The sequence below is a fragment of the Drosophila guanche genome, unplaced genomic scaffold (assembly GCF_900245975.1).
Source record: "Drosophila guanche unplaced genomic scaffold, DGUA_6, whole genome shotgun sequence".
Lineage (NCBI taxonomy): Eukaryota > Metazoa > Arthropoda > Insecta > Diptera > Drosophilidae > Drosophila > Drosophila guanche.
In genome coordinates this window covers 8,075,775-8,091,952 of record NW_022995747.1, presented here as the reverse complement: position 1 = coordinate 8,091,952, position 16,178 = coordinate 8,075,775, and the positions used below count along the sequence as shown (strand labels likewise).

At 45.1% G+C, this 16,178-nt stretch overlaps 2 protein-coding genes across 5 annotated transcripts in view; one reads left to right on the top strand and one right to left on the bottom strand.

Annotated features, from left to right (window-relative positions):
* LOC117582945 overlaps nucleotides 1–6,835 on the top strand; it is a 61,962-nt gene extending 55,127 nt beyond the window's left edge. For both annotated transcript variants that reach the window (XM_034271054.1, XM_034271055.1), the window contains exons 7-11: nucleotides 170–1,125; nucleotides 1,189–1,634; nucleotides 1,743–2,037; nucleotides 2,098–2,267; nucleotides 2,335–6,835. In XM_034271054.1, the coding sequence (XP_034126945.1) occupies nucleotides 170–1,125; nucleotides 1,189–1,634; nucleotides 1,743–2,037; nucleotides 2,098–2,267; nucleotides 2,335–3,729 (3,262 nt within the window). In that variant the 3' untranslated portion in view covers nucleotides 3,730–6,835. The remainder of the gene's footprint in view (nucleotides 1–169; nucleotides 1,126–1,188; nucleotides 1,635–1,742; nucleotides 2,038–2,097; nucleotides 2,268–2,334) is intronic.
* An 801-nt stretch (nucleotides 6,836–7,636) lies between these two features.
* On the bottom strand, nucleotides 7,637–16,110 carry LOC117582948. 3 transcript variants are annotated; one of them, XM_034271059.1, is made up of 7 exons: nucleotides 15,956–16,110; nucleotides 10,214–10,716; nucleotides 9,934–10,148; nucleotides 9,331–9,868; nucleotides 8,624–9,279; nucleotides 8,417–8,563; nucleotides 7,637–8,361 (listed from the first exon to the last, which is right to left on the bottom strand). In XM_034271059.1, the coding sequence occupies exons 2-7, from the start codon at nucleotides 10,615–10,617 to the stop codon at nucleotides 8,243–8,245; spliced, it is 2,079 nt and encodes a 692-aa protein (XP_034126950.1). In that variant the 5' UTR covers nucleotides 10,618–10,716; nucleotides 15,956–16,110; the 3' UTR covers nucleotides 7,637–8,242. The 3 variants fall into 3 exon arrangements, with proteins under 3 accessions (XP_034126950.1, XP_034126948.1, XP_034126951.1); XM_034271057.1 differs by lacking the exon at nucleotides 15,956–16,110 and adding an exon at nucleotides 13,150–13,221; XM_034271060.1 differs by lacking the exon at nucleotides 15,956–16,110 and adding an exon at nucleotides 11,751–11,921.
* Between the last annotated feature and the right edge of the window lie 68 nt (nucleotides 16,111–16,178).

The window sequence follows — 16,178 nt, the reverse complement described above, 5'->3', positions numbered from 1 at the left end:
ACCATTCCCAACCAGCGACCAGTGGTCAGTGGGCGCGTGTGGCCGTAAACAATGCATTAATTAACATTTAGATGCGCCCGAGCGCCTGCTGTAATTGTGGGGTCCATTGTCCATTGTCCATGCCAATTATCGCCGTGCAACTAAATATTATACATTATCCGTTTCACAGATGCTTGGCCCACAACCCGTACGCAAGCAAGGCCCACCGCCAGTTTGTGTGGCTGTTGAGTGTGGAGCCGAATGGGGAGCGAGAGACGGCCGTGTCGGAGGCCCAGCTGCTGCCTGCATTCCAGAATGGCACCGTGTATGTGGCTGCGGGCGGATCCGTGCTGCTGCAGTGCCATGCGGTGGCCGACTTTGTGCCCATCGAGTGGTGGCTGAAGTATCCAAACAACACGCTGATGAAGATGAGCAACAACAGTGTGGCGCTGGCCATCTCGAATGCCAGTGTGTCGCGCCACGAGGGCTACTACAGCTGCATCACGCCCCTGGAGACGCAAACGTTCCATGTGATTGTAACGACTCCGCCGCGCATTGTGGGCAGCCTGCCCGTGGAGCTGGTCTTCATAAGCCTGTCGAAGACGCTGAGCTGCCGCGCCGAGGGCCATCCGAGGCCGAGCATCACCTGGTACCACAACGGCGTGCAGCTGAACAGTTCCTACACTCGTTACATCAGCGGCAATGAGCTGCACATCCACTCATTCGATCCGGAGGAGGAGGGCCTCTACCAGTGCATGGCGAGCAATGTGGCCGGCGAGGACTCGGCCACGGGCGAGATGCGATTCAAGAGGCAGCTGGAGCAGGGCAATCCATTGCAGAATATCCGCTGCTATCCGCACAGCTTCCACACCATCAACATTACCTTCGACAGCAGCACCCTGGAGTCCATGTTCGTGGTGTACATTGTGCGCAGCAATCCGCACAGTTGGACCTCCTTTGCCCCCATGAAACTTAATCATACCTCGTTTGTGGTCATCTCCACGAATCTGCCGGTCTATCGGCCATTTGCACTCATCACACGGTTCCTCTATCCCACCTCCGAGGTGCGCTCGGGCACGGCAGTGCCACAGCAAATGATTGTCAGTTCGTTGCGCAGTACACCAGTCACATGCTGCACTCAGGGCTGTAAGTGTATCTTGGCCATTGCGTGCCCCGTGGATCGTCTCTAATTTTCGTACTTTTCCACAGTAATGCTGCGGCCCATTGGATTGGGCAATGACACGTATGTGAAGTGGTCACAGGCCGAGCTGGACAACAAGAAGTACTTCATTCTGCAGTTCTCCATCAATCACACGCATCCGCATCCCAGCCAGCTGCTGAATGGACCCCTCCATGGCACTCTTTCCCCTGTTGAGGAGAAAGTGGACGAAGTGCGCCGCCATTTAACCATTATTCAGCCACTGAATCAGTCGGCAGCTGCCATTGTGCTACGCAATGCAGAGCACGAGGTGCTGGACAACGAAGTGGATGATCTCACGCTGGAGATGGAGGAGGATATCTTCAGTCTGGTGGTGGATGCCAGTGTGACGGGCATGCTGCTGCAGCGTTTTATGCGCATCAAGATGCGAGTGCTGATCATCACCAGCGAGAATGAGTTCCTCGGCCAGGACTTTCGCTATGTCCAGTGGAAGATTGTGAGTAGACTGTACTGTAGGAAGAAGCAACACCAGCATCTGTAGAGAGAGAATTACCACTGCTACCCGACACCATACTAAAGTCTTGACTCTGTCTCCCCCCTGCAGATTGAGAATGGCACGTCGGAGCAGTCGAATATGCCATTTCGTTTGACCACGATGGAGTCGCGTGCGCTGGCCTTCAAGTTTCTGGACAGCCTGAATGAGACGTGTGTGTACGAGTGCCATTTGGTGAAGCCAATGCACAATACCAATCAGGAGTCCAAGTGCCAGGAGCGCACCATATTCAACTCTGTGCTGCTGGTCAGCGGCCTCAGTGCCAACGAGCGATACAATTTCCATTTCTACAACTGCAAGACGCGCATCTTCTATGGCGAAATAGATGTTCGCACACTGCCAGATCGTAAGACAATTGTCTTCAACTTGTACTTCCCATCTATCACGTTTATCCTTTAACCAACAGCACCTGGCACCATCAGCAACTCAAGGCTGATTAAGCAGAACGGCCTGAAGCTGATTTGGGAACCGCCAGTGAACCCCAATGGGCGGGTGCATCACTATAACATTATCTGGACCCTGGACAGTGTCATGCATGAGGCTAATGTGCTCGAGTGCAGTGTCTGTTCTTATAAGGTACGTGCTGCCAGTCACTGAATGGCATTTTCTGACGATTTTTCCTTCCATTTGTTTTCTTTTGCAGTTTCCCAATGTCTCGGTGTCGGATAAAATTCATGTGGCTGTCCGCGTGGTGGGCGAGACTGGCGTGGGGGCGCCCATGTATTTCGACATGGCCAGCAACAGCCACAATTTGCTGGAGGAGGACCGCGCCTCATCCCGTTCGGAGGTGTACAGTGGCATTGCCATCGGTTCGCTACTGTCCATCGCCTGCGTCTTTATCTTTGCGCTATTCATCATCCTACAGCAGCGGAGGTTCAAGGCCCGCGTACAGGGTCCCACGCACCTGACCACGCCCACGGACATTAATTTCGGAAATCTGAGCAGCGCCTCTGGCATGCCTGGGGATAGTGCGGGCGGCCTCAGTGGCGGCACCCTGCAGCAGGACTGCCACGAGATGCAGACGCTAATTCCGCGCTCGCGCTACCACATCGAACTGCTGCCGGAGCACACGCTGGAGTATCAGACCAGCACGGCACACGCTGCCGCCGTCCACCTGCCCAATGGCAATGGCACTGTCCAGATCGTCTCGCGACGCCCCGACCACGAGGGGCACTCAGAGTTGAGCATTGCCGGCGTGCACAACCTGTCGCAGCTGCCGCTGTGCGGGGGAGGATCGCCGGAGCGCAAGACAGTGCAGGATGCCATGTTGCAGGAGGCCAAGGCCTTTTACATTCCCTATCGCCACACACCGCCCAATGTCGTGGCTCTGGGGTCAGCTGGCGGCTCCAATGCCAGCCACAAACAATGTTCCTCGACCAATGGCGAAGGGGGTGTCGGCGGCGGCTGCTTAGAAGTGGCTGTGCCGCCCAACTCGTTGCCGCTGGTGGCCACAGTGACCGGACTGGGTGGCGGGGGCAACGGCAGCAGTGCACGACGCAGCGGCAGCCTCAGCAGTAGCAGTGCCAGCAGCAGCAGCAACGGCAGCAGCAAAAAGCAATTCCACACAAACTTTGTGCGGCATTCAAATTCCAACGATGGCATCTGTCTGCTGGCCGAGGAGGAGGCGGCCGCTACACTGACACCCACCTCGGAGCACGAGTATGCTGCCGTCTGTCTCACCAATGGTTTCAAGTTACCCGCCGACATGACCAAACAGGCGAGGTCAACCGCCGCCAATGCGTCCAAATACAGCAGTAGCAGCAGCAGTAACAGTAACAGCAACAATAACAACAGCAGCAGCAACAGTCAGAAGAAGCCGTCTGCCGGCCAGCCAAAGGATCGCCAGCGAGGCAATGGCAATCCGATCTCGTACAGCCACAATGCATCCATAGTTCCTGCCAATGGGCCACACACGTCGGCCGTTGACAACACTGCGACAGTCACAGCCACGGTCACAGGTCAAGTGGCAAGTGGCAAACAGCCCTGGCCGGCGGCGCAAGTGGTACACCGCCGGGCACAGGTTGATCCCAATGGGTGAGCCAGCAGCCACAGCCACAGCCACAGGGCAGCAGCCCCGCCAAGCCAAGCAAAAGTATTTTTATGAAGCTACAAAAGAGAGGAGAGGGGAAGGAGGAGGAGGAGAGTATGTAAACCACATTCACAGCTCGAAACATTCCAAAACACGTTGAAGGATGGATCCACTAGATTGTATGGTGATGATAGGCATTTATAAAGAATACATTTTATAAATGTAGATAATTAATTATAAACTGAAACTGGAACTATGGGAGAAATGATTCGAATAAGGATGATATTTATAAACATACACATATACACACACACACACACACAACACATATACATATATAAACACATACATATTATGTAAGCTAAATTCTAAGCTATTCATACATAGGTTTTTGTATCGCGACGATTTTTTTAAACTATATTCTTATTGTATTTTGTACTTGTTTAGTTTTTGTTTGTTTTTTTTTTTCGTTAATTGAGGCTAATTTTTATTACATGTAACATCTTTAAACATAGAAACATACAATACCAATACAATACATAATTTATTGTTGCTGTCGGAGCATACGATACGAACATGCATAAACATGTTTATGTTTATGCGTGACAATATTTGTCACTTGTAATTACGTACTACATTTTACAATCTATACTCGTATCCGGACTGCCGCAAAAGATTCAATTACTACACACATACAAACACACATATTTGTAGTACATACAACAAGCCAAACAGAAACCACACATATTGCAATAGCCCACACATACATACACACACAGCCACCCACTCAAACCACACTCAACCACAATAGTCACAAGTGTTCACATCGATTCACCGATTTAAAACGTAATTTAATCAATTTTGTGTACGAGTATTTGTATTCGTACACGTATTTGTATTCTTATTTGATACATGCACCTACCCCCCCAGTTCTTATACAACTAAATATTTAATTTCTGCATTTTTTACTGCTGAATTTTGTTTGTTTTTGTTTTTATACAACCGATATATCAAATGTACCTGATTATATTCATTTTGCATTCTTGTTTCTGTGCTCTCACTCGCTATCACACACCATAACACACACAAACACATGCTGGACACAGATTCCCATTACATAAGAACATAAATACCATACAGAATCAGACATAGAACCCTTGGCATTTTGCAACCCTATTGTATTTATATATTCGATTCAGCAACCGTACCTCGTTTGTAAAAAAAAAAAATAACTAAACCTGTAGCTACGCCAAAACATACAGCAAACACACCCACATTCATCCATACATACTACTTACCCATATACCATATATACATAAATACATGCATATGTATCCATGATATTATTTTTGATAAGCATAGAAAAAGTTAAAGTAGTAGTCCCGCAATGACGACGAGTATTTAGCCAGGATATAAAGTGTATTTTGTGAATTGTTGTTCAGTGTGAAATGAGAAACAAAAATGATTGTTACGAAATGCAAAACATAAACACTCCCACATACACACAAACATAAATATATACTTGCAAAAAAACTATACATTCCACTGAAAAATGCACCACACAGACAACATAAACACGGAGAACAACAAACTCTAACAACAAATAGAGAGAAATTTTAAATAATGAAAATATGAATATATATGTACACAAACACACACACACACACACACACTAACAAAAATACATATGTATATGCTATATATATATGCTGATTCGATGTGAGCGAAAAAGAAAATGTGTTTGAAAACTGTAACTGTAACTGTATACGTATTTAGAGTCTAAGTGCAATACCAACACAAAATCCATAAATAACTAGAAGATCCCTGAGGCAAGAAAACCAACCAGCAACTATAAACAATAGTACCTTTCCATATAAACCAGCAATGAGCCAGAGATGCTCAGACCCGAACAACATTCAGTTGGGGGTCATGCATAGACCATTTACCATTTACCATCTACTATTTATCCAACAATAACAATCTCATTTGTGTTCATACCGAATAAAGCCACACAGACTCTGCATTTCCAACACACTGATCGATGTTATAGATGTATAGCCGCATAAGTTTAAAACCGTTTACAAGGTATTTCCAGTGTTCCATTTAGCAAAGAACTTTAAATTACATATATACAAAAATAAAAGGCATTTAAAGAAACAAACAAACAAAAAGAAATTAAGAGAAAAAAAAATATTCCGCAAAAGAAAAACTCAAAATTCCTAGAACGGAGAAAAATACGAAGAGGACATTTTAAACGTTACAAAAATTAAGCATACGACAAGAAAATTAACTAATACTATTATACATATGCAGTAAAAAGGCAACATGAGAAAAAATTTATGTACTAAAAAATATATAATTAGGCATAAGAGATCCATATGTATGTACTATTACGTGTTTGGAAAAGAAAAGAGAAAGAGGAACGAACGTTTAGGAAGGAAAAGGAGAAAATTAAGTAATATAGCTGCGATTGTGATCGCCGTGTAAGTGGATGTGATAAATGTTTAAATTATTTAAGCGCAAAAAAAAAACAATAAACAGATAAAGAAATTAATGATTAGGAAGACAGAGAAATGCGTATTGCGACTTTTGCAACGGTTTTTGGCCCATGGAAACCAAATCGAAACCAATAACTAAAAGTCCACTAAAATTATAAGGCGAAACCATGATTATGTTCGAATCTTTGGCAAAGCTGCTGCTCCTAGCACACTCTCTACTAAGTCTACATATATATATTGCATGTGTATGTACAAAAAAGGATATATGCATATACATATATTATTCTATTATTTTATTTTTGTAATTTTAGTTTGCATTTAAGCCCGCATTTTGTATACCTCATTAGTAGAGTGGCAAGCTACTAAATTTTGTAAACGTATTTAGGCTTGGTTTTCCTTATTTTTGAACAAAGAAAAAGTATGTTTTAACTATCCATAAAATAACTGAAAGCAAAACGGAACGAAACAAAACAAAAACTAATGTATTTTTTATGCAATTTATATGCATTGTATGTGCAAGCGAAATTAATTATTTGTAGCACCTAAGCTGCCAACGGTTCGTGTTAAAGTTTTCGATGCAAGGTAATTGGCATTTACCAAACAAACCATCAAAACAACCAACCAGCCAGAAGCAAAAGAAGCCACAGCAATGGCATATTGGCACGGCTAAAGAGTCTAAACGAAATGTGAAACGAAGCTCGATGTTTGTTTGGAGAATACAGATGATGAAGATATGATGGCAGAGCAGAACACAATAAATGAAGCAACCTTAACTATTGGAAAAATATACTAAAAACTAAGTTATGATGGAAAAAACATAAAAAAAATGGTGTTTTATTTATTTGTGAGAAATAATGGGAAATGTCATCGTGCTCGGGTAATGTTTTTATAACCATAAACTGAATTGAAAATGGAGCGTATGATGTATAAAAACGAAACAGTTTTTCTCTTCAAAATGATAATTTTTTGCAGTCTCAGAAATGTAATTTAGTTCAATTTAATTTTTATTTCTTTTTTAATCTGATAAAAAGGTCGTAAATAAAACATTCATATAATTCACGTGATGAATCTTGTAGCATATTTTTGGGAGACTGTATCTACATACACACTGCTGTAGAATACATGTAAAATATACATATGTATGTATGTTTGGACATGCCAGATAAAAATGGTATGCGAAAGATACTCTTGTGTTTAAAGTTCGTTGACATCTGATTGATGAATGCAATGGATATATCAACGCTTACATTTCTGGACGTGGAGTGCGGGACAGCTATCCACCCCTTTACATTCCAGCATTTATTTATTTTATCAAATATGATCTTCATTAATTGGTTTTATTAGTATTCACTCTTATCAAATAGGTATAAAACATCGATTGGTTAAGTAATCTGGAAATTCACATATACATTCATTCATATATTACATTTTTGTAGTCGATGGTAACGTTTTACAGCGGTGTAGGATTTATGCTTGTAGAAGATATACGTGGATAGACATTTAAAGTACTAGCGATATCTAAATGTACATATTCTATAAACATATATATAAATGGTACAATATCAATAATGTATTCACGGGGGGGATCGAGTGAAAATCACAACAAAGTGCCACAAGATGATCACAATCGATCACAAAAATTGCAAAAATAATTATCATTGATGCCCAAATGGCATGGCTTAAGCGTGTCTCTATACCTTGTTCTGATATGGGACCTAAACTAGAAACAACAACTAACTGTATAACTAACTTGAGCTATGGATAAGCGAATTACATGTGTAAAATTAGTGAAAATATTCAATATGTAATAGATGCTATGCACTATTGAAAACAAAAGCGACGCTCTAACACGAAAAAGCGTGCCCTGGACATACGGTCCGTGATCCGGGCCATCACATTAAGGTACGCGTAATTCTCGTGGCATCCTCACAGTTGGCCATATTATTCACATATCGATTACAACAATATCAGGTCCTCGCACAATAATTTATGTATTTTCCTTTCAGGCGACTGACAGGCTCAGCTCAGCACACCTTCTCAATCATTTTCACCAGTTCTTTGTACAATATACAATCACGTCCACGGGGTTTGCATATCTCGCGGTGATCCAGCCGTATGCCGCAGACATCACCGAACCCGGGATCTGTAAAATATGAAATTTAAAATAATATTTTTAGATTGTTGTGTGAAAGACTCACCTGCCGAATCCACGCCCACAATGCGCAGATAAAGAACCGACATGAGCGTCAGGGCCGTCTCCACAAAACTAAACACCTCAATCTTCAGATGACCTAGATGATATAGTCCAGCAAACCGCCGATGCAGGTCCAAGAGATACTTGTTGTCTGTTGGAAAAGATGAGTTTATTATTCCACCCTAAATTGAAAATTCTTTACTTTGCTTACTTTTTTCAATCTCCAGAAGCTCTACGGAGCGGGAGAGCAGTGGCGCTTTGATGCTCGCCAAATGGGAGCCACGATGCGGCACTGAATAAAAAAAGCAGCCGCGTGCCGAGCGCCAGAGTGGTGTCATGGCGGGACGCCCGGACTCCCAGGCATCTACAATTAGCTGCTTGATGAACAGTCCGCCCTTCGAGTGGCCCACATAGATGATGGGATGACCGTGTCCCACGCGATGCTGCATGAGTAGATCGGCCATTTCCCGGGAGCGCTGGAACAAGTTGGAGCGAGGCTCTTTTCTCTTCCACAGTGGACGCCACAGGTACGGATCGGTGGTGTAGTTTACGGCAATGACCCGAACTCCAGGACAGTCCAGCGGCAACCAGTCGCCGGGCCAGCACTTGGAGTAGTTTGGATCGTTGGGCGAGGGCTTGTTCTTTCTGCTGGACTTGCGCGGCCCAGCACTGGAAGAAACTGGTGGCCGCTTTTTGGATTCCTCGCTGTTTTCAGCGTTTTCGTTGACATTTCCATTGAGCATGGACTCGAGTTCGCCCGCTCGGATGCGGCTGTTGTCCTGCATTCTTAGTCGGAACGTCGGAAAACTGTACTCGATTCCCTCGCAGATTTGTATGTCCTCGGGGTCACCGCACACGTAGGCATAGCTAAAGAGCAGACGTTAATTACTGATTAAACACCAAAGGGGTTATGCTTACTCTTCGGTATCATCGCTATCGGAAGCATTAAAATTGAACTCTTCTGGCGGCATTTCCGCTGGCTGCTGCAGTCGCACCCTCTGCCGAACTGGAGCATCATCGGGGGTGTCCATCAAACGGTCGAGGGAGGTAAATTTGGCTCTCTTCTCCCTGGGCGCTGGATGAATGGCTGCACTGCGGGAGTGGCGTGGTCGCTTGGGCGGTCGCACTGGAGGACGCGGCGGACGCTCAAACTCCACCGGCTTGCGATCGTTCTGCCAGAGTCCCTGCTTCCAGGTGTTCACCAGCGATCCGTGCAGACCATGGATCAGTACAATATCGGCTCGTATCGGCTCACCGGGTGGCGGCTCGGCCAGTATGTTGATGGTGCAACAGCTGGGTGCATCCGAGCGTACGCCAAAGATGGGCGGACCCTGCATTGGACTAAAGGGTGTACAGGGTGTGCTGGGCGCAGTTAGTGTGTCGGGAAGACTCTCCAAGCCATCCTGCGATTTACGCATTTTCAGCAGCTTGAGCAGCGGTCCCAACCGATTCGAAACTGTGGCGAGAAACCAAAAGAGATTGTTAATCTTAGCCAGAGCTACTGGGAGAGGAAACACTTACCCTGCACTGAGGACAAGTTCATGGAAATTGTATTGGCGGCAAATGCCACCAAATGGGTTAGGGCCTGTCTGCTGGAGGCCAGATTCTGCAGCACTTGAAGCATACGAACATCGCGAATGCCCTGAATGCCACGGGCCACACCATTCGCGAGTGGCAGCACCAGACGCACCAGTATGCCAAATACCACTCGCATGCTGCCCCCATTGTTGCTGTCCCTAATTAGACATTAGATGGGATTATTATGGGTTATGCAATCTATCGATTCTCGGGTGTAACTTACCCTTCCATTAGGGCACCAGCGCTACTCGATCGCACCAGATCGCTGACCACCTGCTCCTCCTCCTGGCGATCGATTTCCAACTCGTTCGCATCATCATTTGTACTTTCGTTCTCCGGAACGGTCGATGATTGTGAGTCATCGACAGCCCCTTTCGGCTCGTCTCCACCGATTCTCATCATGGCAATGTCACAGACGTAATGCTCATCGATTTCCTGCAACGGTGAGCAGTCTGTTCCCTTATCGCTAGGGCTTCTGTCTCTGTCTCTGTCTCTGTTTCCGTTTCTGCTGTTGCTGAGTTTTTCTATCTCCACTCCGACTGCAGTACCATGTTCTCTGAGAGGTTTACCGTTGTTCCCGTTGCTGTCGTACGATTCAATAGCTGACGCAGATCCTCTGGCAAACATTGCCAAAATGCTGCTGACAATGGCCAAAGTCCGATGCTGTGGACTGGCTGTGGGCCAATAAATTAGAGCACAATCAGCATATTGCAGGCAGCACACAAGCTGTAAGTTAAATGAAAAGTTTACTTTTAATCATATGCGATCCTACAATGAACTGCTTGGGGGACATGAATGCCGCTCATCAAATCCACTGTAGAGGGGGTGGAACACTATGCTTAAACAATCTGGTCAAGGTCAGTGGCCTCTTCCACTCAAATCTATCTCTCTCTCTCTCTCTCTCTCTCTGTCTCTCTCTCGCGTTCTCTTCAAACGAATAGCCAGACTATAAATAAACAAACACTTGAGGGTTGGCAGTGCAGCAGTAAACAAATAATACGACACGTGGGACCACTGACAGAACTTTTCGTCAAACTCCGATAAGATCTTGCTTCTGTTTTGGATTTCAACAAATAAATAAATTCTGAAAAATTAGAGATATGTATTCTGATCGGACACTGAATGAAAGTAATACTTATGTTAGTTTTCACATACAACTTCAAGACTTGTCTCTTCTGTCCATTACAGAGATAGATATTTATAACGAAAGCTTGGATAACTTGGTTACACCCCCCACTATGTGAATCCAATTAGATGATGTCAAATATGCCGCATAATGTTAGTCGGTGACGTGCTGTTGTAATGCCCTTGAGGCTTCTTGTGGTGGCACTCGACAAAAGGTTCAAGTTGAGGGTCGTGTCGGATCGAAGGAGAGAGAAACAAAAGAACAGAGAAGGAGGCCGGAAAGCTCGTTGTTGCATGTAGGAAAACAGCGGGAAAACATTCCCATCGCTTTGTGTTTGCGGCTGTGTGGCTATTTATAGCGAATCAAATGCGGCAATATGCTGCAAACGCCTTTGCATTTTTCAATAAGTATATGCAAGCCCCCAGCGACAGCCTACTAGGTGGTTGACTGGCCATACAACCCCGATCACAGTCCCAGTTTTCAGTTTTCAGTTGCCAGTTCACAGTCGGAAAAATCACACCCACAATAAGCACTCAGATAATAATACTACGTGAACATTATTATGAAATCTCACAACTTGACAACACTCGCACTCTCCTCAACCCAGATAGTAGATAGTTGGAGCTCAACTTACACTTGATTTCCTCCAACGAACACAACACACACTCGAGGCAAAGGCAGGCACCCGCGGCAGGGGCTGTGGCAATCCGCTCGTCAGGAAAATCAATGCAATACTGCAGCGGCACCTTGGCGCAGCCCAGACCGATGCCACTGACGATTCCGCTGTCGAGGCCTGGCTGTGGTTGTCCACCCCTACAGGAGAGAGAGAGAGAGGCTCGAATGCTGTTTCAGTGGTTGATACAAAAACTATTGCCCAGTGACTTGTTGGAATCAAGTGGCTGGCAGCGGCTGCAGCAGCTGTGCGTCAAAGCCGGTCAATTGTCGGGCCTGGTCTAATATCTGGCAGAACGGCTAATGGAAGACAACTGACAAAGTTCAAATCATTTGGCACATCGCTTATCGTTCATTGTTTCATTAAGTGTGACTGTTGGGCACATTCAATGGAAATGTTTGTGTCGCCTGGCTAATTGAATGCCGTTAAAGTATCTTTTTTCTTTGTGCTGCCTGGCTGACTGGCCACAGACTTTCTTAATCTAATGCCAAGCACTGATAGTCGTCGCCCCTATCGGATGATACTCTATTATGGATTAGCCTAACAAATTGATTTTATGGAAATTCTTGAAATTAATTGCATGCAGATATGGTACAAAGGGCAGCCCCTCTTATCTAGCCAGAACTTTCCTTTCCTCCTTTCCCTCCCCACACACACACATTGAAAATATTTGCCAGCTCGTATTTTTATTTGCCGTCTTACCCAATTGGTTGGGGGTTGTGAACTCTTTTGATTGACAGCACTTAGTATGCCTGATGCCCGGTATAAAATGCAAATGCACAGATAAACTCACTCAAGTGCGCTGCCCATTGTTATGCGAGGAGGGGCACTAGTGCACAATGGAACCTCTCTCTAGTATACGATCGTGTGGGTATGTGTTGCATTGCCACGGCGCAGAATGCAGACGGGAATTGAATTGTGCATAAAATGTATACAAGAGCGAGCTACGGAACAGCGATGAGTAGCTGTTCTATACGAGTACTAGCTGCTTGGGCGTCTTATCTAATTTCAATCGCAAAGAATCGCAAATTTGATTGTGTAACATGTAGAGTCCACTTGACACAAGCATCGCTGGCAGCAAGGTTAGCAAGCCAGTCTTTGTCATGCTTGTGCGCCAAGCCAAGCGTCGCTCCATTGGCCAACAGGTCTTGTATGCACAAGCCGAACTCTGGTCGTTGCAGGGGGGATTGATTACTCATGCACCCCGTGGACTTTGTACAGCAGTCCAGCCGCTTCGCTGTTTTTATCGGTAATCCCAAATGCTTTAGCTCCATCTGTGTTGCTTGTCGCTTATCAGGAAAACGTTGCACACCCAACACAAAGACTTCCCAAAAAGCATTGTGGGCTGTTTTTCGCTTACCGTCTGCTGTCTTCGATTGAAATCTGGACATAATTGCTGGCCAACAAGGTGGCTCATTTGTTGGCTGGAAATAATCTATTATTCAGCAAATTAATCGAGTTGCGTTGGCAACCAGCCAGCCGGAGGGAGGAGCTTCATCTCAGTGTCGTCCAGTGCCAGCATAGTCGCACACGCAAATGGCTCGGATTGCTAATTAAAGTGTCTATCGCATGGTGCAGCCACGTGAAATGTAAACGGGAATGTGAATCAAGTGACGGAGATTGCATGGTCAAATAGACCAGTAATTCACCTGTTTTGTCCTCTCTATTGTTGAGCAAAGTGTGCAATAAACTGGAACAAACATCACAATACAATCAAATCAGGGAACATCACTAATTTGCGCTGACGATGACACAATGCCACAATCCCAGCACACACTTAAAAAATGGATAGATACTCGTATGGACACACGCGCCACTTTCCCCCCATCAGGTCTGCCTCGTTTCGATTGATCAACTAAGCCAATCGAAAAAAAATGATAAGATAAGCCATTTTAAGCATATTTTATTCAACAATACAACACAATCCATTCTGGAGAATGTACTTGAAAAAGCAAGCCGCAAAATCAGACTAGAGAAAAAAGTTAATGCATTGAAATTAACTTAAAAACAGATGTCGCATATTAAACGAAAAAGGTCGGAAGCAAGGAAACTGTGGCATTTAATACTACAATTTATTTCAGCCAGCCCATTTATGGGTGACTGACAGATAAGCAATGCACTAGAGGAAGGTCGTTTCTTGAGTAGGTCAAAAGTAGATGCATCCTCCGGACATTGAATGAGAGTGGAAGGGCACTCCGGCTGACTGTAACCCATAAATCATACAAGTTCCAAGATATCAAGCCTCATTTGTTCTTTTTGTGTATCAACAAACTGAATGGATTTAGTGGAAATTGCTGATAAACAACTTTAATTACCCATTCCCCTGTTTGTTTGTTTGAACTTAGCCAGCAGTCAACTATTTTTGTAAACAAATAATATATCCCACAACTACTCGACTCGGACAACAACAAGAACAACTTAGCAGCACACTCACACCCGTACATCATATTCACTTTGGAGAATACAATTTCCATATACTTAAGTTGTCTGAAAACGAAATCGAAAACAAGTTATGCGCAAAGCGAATGGAAATTAATTTCGATTATGTATATTCTGTGTCTGCAAAGGCATAGATCAGGCCATACGACTAATCAATGTTCTCGGGGGCCTGCTGCCACGAGGAACCACTACAGCCCTGACCCTCCCAACTCAAAGACAACGCCAAGAATCACCTTGAAGGACAGGTTGCTCGCTGGCCTGGCTGATTGTATAATTAGTTTTGTGTTGTGTGGTGCTGGCAACAGCTTCTTCGTGTTAATTGGAATGTTTTCCCAGATGGGTATGCATTGCAGAGTAATTACCAGCCGGTATGTACTCGGGGAATGCGAATCATGGACGGGAGGACAGTAGGAGGAGCTGTTATGGACAGTTCCAATTACACGTTTGGGCAGGAGTGAGCAGCAGGGATTATGAGATTGAGATCCATCAACAGCTGTCTCCAGGCAACCTTTGGACTCCGTGAAAAACATGCAACCCAAACACGAATCGTATACACAGAAGCAGAGCCAACAGATGAGCTGCCACCGCTCAAGCTTTTCCACTGTGGCTTCCACTAGTTTATACGTTTTTTCCCTTTCTATAAAACCGGCAAAAAAACGATAAGAGAGCCGCAACAGCAGTAGCAGAGTTTGCTCTAAAGTTTCATCCAAAGAGCGTGAGCGAAACCTGCGAAAAAGCTGTTTGTTGTAGTTGTTGCTATCATGGGTGTTGGTGATGTTGTTGTTGTTGTTGTGAGGCGTAACGAAACCGAAACCAAAACAACACGTGCAAGGTGGAGTGGGGTGATGTTGGAAGTTGACTCTGGTGTGGACGCTTAAAACGCCTTAACCTTCAGCACGCGTGCTAAGCACAGGTAAGAAGCCAACCAGGCGGCAGAAGAAATGAAACGACAAAACGAATGGAATACATATTTGTAAACTGGCCGAGAAGGAGCCTCATCATGTTTAAACTTAAAGGCCAGGAACGTGTTCGGCGTTCGTGATTCTGCCCACTCACACACCACCACAATGTGGGGCAGTTGAATAGGACGCGGGAGTGGCTTCGCCTGGCTTATGTAGCTTGCCTGTCCGCCCCATTTATAGACATCATCAGCATTGCCGGTCTCTCTGTGATGATGATTCGCATTGTGTGGAAGCGGTACCCCTAATAATTTGTCAGGGGATGACTCTCGTGTGTGTGTTTGTGTGTCTGTAAGGGAGTCCATCATCGGAGCATTTGTCAGGCCAACTAACAAGTATTAATTGAATTATTCAAAACATGTCATTGGATTGGACAAATGAAGAAGGAGCACTCACACCTGCCTGCCTCATTATTATCGTTTAATTTTTAATCGGATCCCTAGCGACCCGGCAACTGCTTCACGAATAATGAATACGAATTTTTCGGTGGATTTTTTGTTTGTACGATTTTGGGGTGGTATTTCCTAGTACAGATGTTGTTCTGGTTCTTGTTGCTGGGGCACGTGTGGGTATGGGATGCCGAGATGGATGGTCTGACGCTGCCCCAGGGTGGAATTTATCGAAAGTTCTTCTTCAAGTCTTTTCGCGTTCTTTCTCAGACCATATTCTTAATAGGCATAGGCACTATACATATATAATTATGTATACACACACTAAGATCCAACAAAGCACGCTGGCACACACACACACAATCACGGTTCAACTTACACAACAGAGAGGAGAGACACTAAAAACAACTCGAGCGCGCGCGGGCTATGCGTTTCAAAGGGTAAGAGAGAGAGAGAAGAAAAAAATCTCGCGGCCCGCAGCGCTTGGACGCTCGGCAGCAACTATTCCGTCGTTACAGCAACACAGCAAGCAATAGCTCCCCACCGACACAGTTATCTGTATGTCAACAAAAAAGTTTAGCGTTGTTGTCTGGCAGCTGTTC